This window comes from Hippocampus zosterae, chromosome 15 (assembly GCF_025434085.1).
Source record: "Hippocampus zosterae strain Florida chromosome 15, ASM2543408v3, whole genome shotgun sequence".
NCBI classification, from domain to species: domain Eukaryota; kingdom Metazoa; phylum Chordata; class Actinopteri; order Syngnathiformes; family Syngnathidae; genus Hippocampus; species Hippocampus zosterae.
In genome coordinates, this window is record NC_067465.1 from 1851707 (window position 1) to 1860812 (window position 9106).

Consider the following 9106-nt stretch of genomic DNA (forward strand, 5'->3'; position numbering starts at 1 on the left):
CCCCAAATGAAATCAGCATAAATACTGATTTATATATATTTTTATTTTAATGGCACCACAAGCTACATTTACACTATGTTCTCGCCAGCCACGGCAGCCCCGTTTCAGGCCACTGTGGACAAAACGAAATTGTCACGAGACAATGCGGAGAGGATGCAAACATGACAGGCCGTGATTGCTGTGGATGCCCGAGGAGATGTTTCAACTGTTAGACATTTACAGATCCCCGACAACACACCTGCATGAAAGGATACACATGTTTGTACCACGCAGCCAGAGCCTGTTAGTGGGTTATCAGGCTTACAAAACCGAGGTAGAAAAACTGGACTGAAGAATGACAATCACGCAGAGGCCTCCGCTAACCACAAACAACCCTCAGCAGGGGACCATCAAAAAGAAACAAAACAAAAATCAACCTTCAAAACGTTTGACGAAAGAAGCTCAGTCATAGCAGAAGGGTGACTATTCCCTCGCCAGGCACTTCAAGAGACACGACTGAGAAGTTCAGTGAGCTTGCAGCTGCTCAGATGAGACCAAAAGGCATTCCATGTGTCATCTTCATATTTCTATCAACTAAGGGGTTCTCAAAATGGGGTCTGTTGTGACTTTGGGGTACACAATATAATTCAAATATAACGTTTACTAAACATTTTACTGCTCCCGCCATACCTTTGTAGCAATTTAAAGCTGTGATAACATTGTATTATTTAATCTGATATTACATCACACACACACACACACACACACACACACACACACACACACACACACACACACACACACACACACACACACACATAAATCACAAGAATAAAGTACATTTTGAAAAATATGAGTTATGTTATCGTATCATCACGGCTTTTCATCTCAAATTTAGTCAACTTTTTATTTCATATGGCATTTAGAGTAAATGTGGTCGTCTAAGTCAGGAGTCCCCAACCTTTTTTTCCCCACGGACCGGTTTTTGTCAGACAATATTTTCACGGACCGGCATTAAGGTGTGGTGGATAAATACTACAAAATAATATGCTAAGAGCTGCATGAACACTGGGAGGGCGGGGGGGGTCGAGCTAAACACGAGGAGCGTCCAAACATTCTGATCGCTACGGTCTTAATGCCTTCAAAATATGATACAACACAAATTCAAAGTGTATGAAAATCTCAACTCACCACAATGATGAATCCGTGTGAGCGCTTCGTTTGATTTTCTGCAAGCGGGCGGTCCCATCTCGGGGTAATAGGAGACAATGACACCTGAAGCGTGTGCTTCATGTCGAGTCTACTTCGTCATTTTGTTTTAGTCGCCGTTGCTGCACCATCCCCCCCCCCTTGTGGCGATTTCAGAGTGTTCAGTAATAACTTGAATCCAGAACGCCGGCAGAGTTGTTGTCTCGAACGTACTTTCGAGCCCGCCGTCAATTGCGATCTCCAGCGGTTTATTTTACTCATTTAGCAAGCTCAGGTGTTTTGTTTTTAGCGTAATCAGTCACGTGACGGAGAACCGTGGTTTGACGTGTGTCAAGTGACACAGCCGGATGTAACGGAGAATCCGGTAATTTTTCAAAATAAAATATCTTTCGTATTCCAAAATAAATACGACGGAATTAATGCAAGTTCTTATTGTGCGGCCCGGTACCAAATGCCCCGAGGACCGGTATCGGTTCGCGGCCCAGCGGTTGGGGACCCCTGATCTAAGTGCTGCTTACTTACTGATAATGCTGAGAAATGATTTGAAAGGGGAAAAAAAGTTAGTGTTGGCTTTTCTCTGAACCTTGCAACCATGGGCATACTGCTGGAAATTTGATTCATGCAGTTTTTTTATCCATTTTCAAAACTTGTAACTATTCCATTGTAGTGTTTTTGTTTACATACATAGGCATTTAGTGAATACTTTCTCAAGAAAACATTGATATGATAAGCTCAAAAAGTTGACGCGATAAAAGAGAAAAAATGAAATCAGTTTCGGATCCCGCAACCAAAAATGAGTTCAAAACAGCTGTCAGACCCGACTCCACAAAACACATTTACCAGTGTGATCGATAGAAATTCAAGTTGTGTTTCAAAGTTGATATATTAATCAAACATAGTCACATTTGTCGATTCCATGTCACTTAATAAATATTGAAGGCATGAAGCAGCTATGTTAAGATTGTCTCACGTTGAAAAGTGACTTTGAAAAAAAAAAAAACAATGTGCCAAAGTGACAGACAATAGTTAGCTAATGCCTCTTCACTGATGATGTTTTACATGTACGAAATAAGTCAGCCAGAAGGAAAAAAATAAAAATAAAAATCACATCTTCAACTGAAATGTTAAAATGCCCACTAATGTGAGACCGGGCCTCGTCTGAGAATTCTTGTGCGTCATTATATTAACCCAGTTATCTCATCCACAGCTATCCTGTGCCACATAACTTTGGTATCATTCGTGGAATCTACGTATATAAACGCTAACATTGTCGTTTCAGAGGTCAAAAAGTGTCTGGATATATTTTCAAAGTTATGGCAATTAATTATCTTAGTATACATTGAGCTTGTTTATTTTGCCGCATGAAAAAAAAAACATATTGCAATATTCATAACCCATATTGCAAATCGCATGCGTCCCCCACCCCAATATCATGTAGCCCTGTAAGAAGCAAAATGTTAAAAGTTGATCTAAATGATTCAGTCACTTTGCGAGAGCACTGGAATAGAATTGAGTTCTTATTATTCCACATCAAACCTATTTTAGGCCTAATCTCATTGATGACAGAATCTATAAAGTGGACAGTAAATAAATGGCAGCTTTCAGCGTTGTCGAAGGCAACTGGAAGCCCCTCGGCGTGTCAGTGACATTTATACCCTCGGGCCCTGTCTGAGGTTTAGCGATCACGCGAGTACAGACAACAACCAGAGAGCATATTTGCACTTTGCCGCATGACAAGAACGCCAGACGCCGCCGAGTCGCATGTTTTGTGGAGCACGCGTGTTAGAACCCATGATCCACTGACTGCGAGTATGTGCGCGTTTGCCTCGATTAACACAAAACTCATTCCTCGCTCACTCTTTCCAGTTCCCAGTGAAGGCATCACATTCACAAGTTGTGTATTTTCTCGCCATTACCGGGATGCGTAGCCCATCTCGTGCAGCTTCTTCAGGAGGATTTGAGTCAGGTCAAAGGTGGTGAAGCTGATCCCCACTGCAATGGGCCCTTTGACCCAGTTCATACTGAGGCCTTTATAGAGTCCTCGGATAAGCCCCTCCTCGGACACGATCTCCCTCATGGTGCCCAGGATGGTGCCGTACGTGTGACCCGTGACCCCCGCCGTCTGCATCCGCCGCCGTACCACGTCCAACGGGTAGGACGCCGACTGACCGATGAGGCCCGCACAGGCCCCAAAAGCCAGCCGTTCATACGAGTAGGGCTGTGGGCGCCCACTTCTCTCTGCATCGGAGGGGACCGCATCAAAGTTATGGCGGCAAAGCAATGTTGACACCGAAAACACAAAGACTGGGGCGAGATATGCTCTTCTTGTTCTTATATACTCTACCTGCGTGAAGCTTTTTCAGCGTCTCATAGGTAAAGAAGCTGAGGCCAGCATAGGGGACCACGCCCAGTATAGTGGGCGTAAAACCTCGATACAGGGTCTTCAGTCCTTCTTCCCGGGAGATCCGCACAAACACATGCAGAATGTTGCTGTACCTAACAATAGACAAGCATTGTTAATTTTTTTTCTTCACATTACCCTATTTTCCGCACTAAAAAGCGCACCTCAAAGCCTTCCGTTTTCCTAAAATCTCACGACGCGCCTTAAAACCCGATGCGCCTTGTGTATGGTCATTCCGGTAATATTTCGACCCCAAAATGGCTCCTTGCTCGAGACATGCTGACAATGCAGAGTTCAAATTTAAGGCGATCGGTTACGCAGCTGAACACGGAAATAGAGTTCAACGTTAACAAGTCAATGTTATAACTTTCCGTTGGTTAGGTGAACTGTTTCGCTGCTTCATTAAATATGTTTTGCAGACATTTGATCGTTCTGTTGCCGTTTCCTTGAGCGTCGCTCCATCTAGTGGAGGCATTGTAGAATGCATCTTATAAAGCGATGCGCCCAATGTATGAAAAAAATTACAAAATGGGCCATTCATTGAAGGTGCGCCTCATAATCCAGTGCACCTTTTAGTGTGGAAAATACGGTAACAATGTCTACACTGCATATAGCGGTATCGATTTCTTTTTTTAATATTCCTGACAACTGTTGTCATGGTGACATTTCAGATGATCTTTTTCTGTATACAGGTCACGAGGTGATTACGGTTCAAAGTGGCCTTACATTTCTTTCGGCGTAACAGCCATTCGAGCTCGCACCATGTCCAGAGGATACGTCAACATGGCTGCAGTGATGCCGGCCATCGAGCCGGCCAGTAACCTCGGGAGCGGTGGGAGGACCCTGGATCAGAACGCCAAACAAGAAAACATCAGCCTTCTCAAAACCTTGACACTATTATGTAATAACAATGTAATAAATAAATGGTGTGAGTACGCAATGTTGAAGTTCACACTCACTTCCCCTGAAAGCCGTAGTAGTCACCCAGGAGACTTTTGTACTGCTCGTGCGCGCAGAACTGGATGGCGGCGTACGGAATGACTCGCACCATTGTGGCGGAGTTTCCGCGCCACAGCGCGAAGAAGCCATCCGTCAGGTATGTGCGGTAGATTAACCGGTAGGCCTCCTGAAATAAACGCACCGGCTTACTTTTCCACTTGATGTCATACTGATTATGAGTGATGAGCTCGAGAGGAATATTGCGGTGTCAATACTTTATCAACTCAAACTTACTTTAGCAGAGAATCTTGCTGAAGACACTTAGGGAAAAAAAACATAGTTCAAACTTAGTTTTTTGGTGAAATTCAGTTGACATAAAAAGTCTGCACAGGTTTTTTTGCGATCTCACAAATGAGTGCGTGATAAATGGTGTAAAAACGCCAGATCAAGTTATATGCGGGTGTGCACACTTCTGCAACCATATTGATTCAGGTGCTTAATGCTCCCCCCCTCCCTAAAATATTGAAAAATTGAACTGTCTAGATTACAAGTCACATTAACTAACACAGTTTCCACATTTTGACCGGACCGGCATCCAGTTTACCTTGAAAGATGATTTTAGTCCTGTCCAACGGCGCGACAGCAGTTTTTGCCACGGCTCCCGCTAACGCCCCCGAGAAGAGCGAGTTGAGGACAGAGCGAGTTTGCTTCAGGCCCTGTGGGGCAAGGAAAGGGTCACTTTTGAGTTCAATCAAACACCTGCTGGGTACGTAAACCATTTTCTGTTTGGATTGCTGTAGTTTATTAAATAGCAGTTGGCCCGAGAATGACTTGATGGCATCTGATGGGCAAGCTCACAAATCTGACGGGATGGCCTTGGACAAACAAATTCACAGTCAATTTTCAGAAAAAAAATACCCAGTTCGCTATGACGTAATATAACAATGCAGCTTCGCTACCTGTGAGAGTTTTGGGGCAGAACGCGACCAAAATATAGCTCGTAAATGCACCAAAGGCAAATCTAAAATACTCGACAGTTCAAACTATCCGGCGCTTCCTTTCAAAGGTTATGTGATGTCATTCTTTACCCTTCTGGGGTTTGTCCACACATGCTGGGAGTTAATATTCAGAGCCAGTCAAGATAGCTCTCAAAGAGAAAATGAGCATGTCATTATCCCGACCGTGTACTCACTCACTTCTGACTGAGTGGAGGCCCGCGGCAGCACTTCTCCGTGGGCGAGCGCTGCACGTTGATCCTGGACTCCACTCCCCATGCCCGAGGACTACCAGTAAGACGCCGCTGATGCCTCGGAGCGCACTCATGAATCCCACCACCAGGAGGGCAATCGCTCTGTGAGCTGAAGAGAAGAGGGGGGGTCAGAAAATACGTACACTTCATTGCAATGGGGGAAGAACTCTTAATTGGGCACAGCACCATTTGAGATGATATCATTTTTTCAAGACGATAGAAATACTCAAACATGACGTCAAAGTTTGATCTTCATTTTGAGCAGGGGGGTCAAACTTATTTTTGTCGCGGGCCTGATTTTAGTTCCAATATCCCCTTCTAGGGCCATTATGACTGCAACCATATAAAGAAATCAGGAATAACAGTTTATTCGCCTATTGTTTAAGTTGCTGAAATGGTAACAAGAAAATACTTACAGTATCTCTTAATTGATTCCAAATGAGGAGTTGAAATTTTGGTAAAGATTTTAGCAAGCATGGTGAAAGTTGACATCTTTGATTTGCTTTCGCGGGCCACATCAAATGGTGTGGCGGGCCATATCTGGGCCACGGGCCTTGAGTTTGACACCGGTGATTTTCAGGATCTGCTCGAAAAAGTAGGTCAATGCTGTTTGGCGACTACATATTTAGTGGTCGTTTTTTTTTACAGGGCTCGACGGATTTTGGTTTTAGTTTTGCCGACCTGGCCACGATTTACAAATTAACACTTAACGACAGTACATACTGCTGAGCTATTGTGGTATGGAATCACTCACTGGTGTGTCCGTTATACATTTAGCTACTTGGAAACAAGACCCTGGACAAAGTGACGTCCCAAAATAACATCTGAAGAGCAACGCTGTTGACTTGTCGGTGAAAGGTGTCCAGTGGGCCACCGCCGAGTCAACAATACCAGTGTCGGTTCCTTGCTTGCTTCGCGGGTTTGACTTTCCACGCAAATTAGCTTCACGCTTACCAGTCGCGAGCTTCTGTGAGCTCATCATTTGAGCAGGCGATCACTTATTTATGTGTTGTTTAACCTCTCAAGCCTCCAACCTCATTGCGACAACACAGCTTTCACAGTCAATAATCAAACTAGAAGATGTAGGTTGATATGCAGTTCTCTCTAACTGGGAGCCCGGATGTCGCTCGACTGTGTAATAAGTAGTCGGGTGCATTCTTACAAAAAAAAAAAAAAGCAGCTCAGCGATTGTATTCTTTCTTCAATTTACCCTTTCAGGGACAGCGGTTACTGCAGTGGACAGCGTATCATGCTATTGGGTTAAAGGGTGTATGAAAGGGAGAACATGCTGTACAAATGTGATCAGCGACTAAAACAACACACAACTCACATCACAGACATACTGCGATATATTTTTTTACCATTCAAATTTGACAGGATTGTTCACAACAATGTTGACTTTTTTTTCTCTTTACAGAGCCTTTAAGTAAACCATTGAAAGTGCAAATTAGCATTACCTGTATACTTAATAAAGGCTTTATAATGACAAACGTTTGACTCTTTTGTTCCATTTATAATATTTTCGATGGAAATACAATCCCTACAATTCTGACTAAACCCAAAGAGTTTTCCGTATTAGCATTTAAAAACCATTTAAGCACAAAACCCACTCGACAACACAATGTTTCGAGGGTGACTGCCGATGCCAAGTCTGCAAATTGGTTTGAAAAAGGATCAAAGTCATGTTGAATCAACAGAACAAGATAATGAGAGGTAACCAGGACGAGAGCCAACAAGGGGCTCCTGTGGAAAAGTGGGCTTCGAATACTGGACTCATTACAACAGAAGTTCCAGCCAGATCCTGACATGAGCAGCTTGGGCCCTGAAGTGCCCCTTGTCCCCTTAATAACTGTCCCAGCAAGTTCTGACTCTCTCCCATCTCTGTTATCATCCTATGTTTTATTCTTTTTGTCTTTTTTTTTTTTAAATAATGAGAATACAAAGCTTCCACTGTTTGTGTTCATCAGCTGCTCAAAGTACTTTTCCCCTACAAAGTGGGCAAAACAATCAAGTGATAAGATACAAGAGTGGGTCAAGACCACTTTGGGCTCCTTCACCTCAACAAAGAAGTTGCTCACAATGCACTCGATCTTTTAAGATAAGATAAGATATCCTTTATTCGTCCCACACTGGGGAAATTTAGGCATACGTCAAATAGTTCCAGCAGTTATTAGGTAGTTCATGCGAGTATAGCGGGCACTAAAGATAAAGGAACGTTCAATCTGAACTTTTTCATTTGGTTCCCTTGACCGAGAATCCAATCCAAGAAGCGGCGGTGAGAGGAACGAATCCTAACCACTTGACTCAGAAAGCAATCACAGAACTTTGCCGACACATTACCGAGGAACACAAGTAAAGGAAGCGTTCTTCAGCACGTTAACTTTGTACTTATAATGTCTGGACACGTTCTTCATATATAATTGTACTCAATTTTGAGGAGACCCTCTTTGGTTTTCGGACGTCAAGTCATCACCTTGTGCCGTCACCTGCCTTGAAATGACACATTAACAGCATGACACACAACCGGTTGCTTACCCGATTTGACACCGGCACAATTTCCAATGCTTTGGAAAACTTGTCCCCGTTGGATTGTCCAAACATAAACTAGTATTCCTAGTAGCCGCCTTTCGGCATTCAAGTTAGCCAGAGATCTTGTTAGATAACGCTAGCGACCCGTTAGCTCGCTGCTACACAACTGCTTGTGTTTATTTTTTTTTACTGGAGCAAATGCGCTGCGGTAGACGTAAGACAACTCTGCAGCGTGAAATGTACGCAGACTTGTAAGTAATTCTATCATTCAGTCGCGCAGAGGCGACTTGAAGTGGTTGACATCGTCCATGCTTGCTGCTGCTCCTGTCACAAACACAGCCCCTGCCGTCCCTCCCTTCGTCAAGTTGACAAGGGCGAGTGGAGATGCATTATGGGAAATGTAGTCTGACTCGGGCTAAGCGTGGTCGCCGGGTAGGCTCGATGGTGGGACGTCAACAGGAGTTCAGAGCATAAATTGAGACTTGTTTGACCTTGAATCTCACACCCAAATGGGAGCATAGTTTTAACTTTTCCCCCGTACAGAGTAAATGTCTTTTAAATTTGACACACCCGGAGAAAAGCTGCCCCTCACACTATCCAAGTGCCCTTTGTCAACCATCGACACTTCAAATGTATTTTTCTTCATCCGTGCCAGAGATGGAGAGTGACAGGTTGAACAATATGTCTTCCAGTAGTTGGCAAAAGGTACAGTCATTCATACAACTTAAAAGTAGTTTGGTGTTTAATGTAACAGACGCAGATTTCACAATTAATTTGTGAATACACCGAGTTGAGATTCA

The 9106-nt window shown here is 43.7% G+C and overlaps 1 protein-coding gene across 1 annotated transcript; it reads right to left on the reverse strand.

Moving 5' to 3' along the window:
• Positions 1-1571: 1571 nt before the first annotated feature.
• LOC127615882 (mitochondrial coenzyme A transporter SLC25A42) lies at positions 1572-8701 on the reverse strand. The gene is made up of 8 exons (XM_052087238.1): positions 8313-8701; positions 5725-5886; positions 5133-5244; positions 4823-4848; positions 4549-4715; positions 4316-4432; positions 3533-3684; positions 1572-3426 (listed from the first exon to the last, which is right to left on the reverse strand). Exons 2-8 carry the CDS (start codon positions 5800-5802, stop codon positions 3101-3103), a joined length of 978 nt encoding a protein of 325 aa, XP_051943198.1. The 5' UTR covers positions 5803-5886; positions 8313-8701; the 3' UTR covers positions 1572-3100.
• Positions 8702-9106: the final 405 nt, after the last annotated feature.

Bases quoted from the DNA above. Each gene is read 5' to 3' on its own strand.
- LOC127615882 (XM_052087238.1), bottom strand. From the start codon at position 5,802: ATGGGGAGTGGAGTCCAGGATCAACGTGCAGCGCTCGCCCACGGAGAA. The intron at 4,849-5,132 runs GTAAACTGGATG...TTTTTCCCTAAG, and splicing joins GACTAAAATCATCTTTCAAG to TGTCTTCAGCAAGATTCTCT. The intron at 3,427-3,532 runs GTAGAGTATATA...CCTCCGATGCAG, and splicing joins GCTGAAAAAGCTTCACGCAG to AGAGAAGTGGGCGCCCACAG.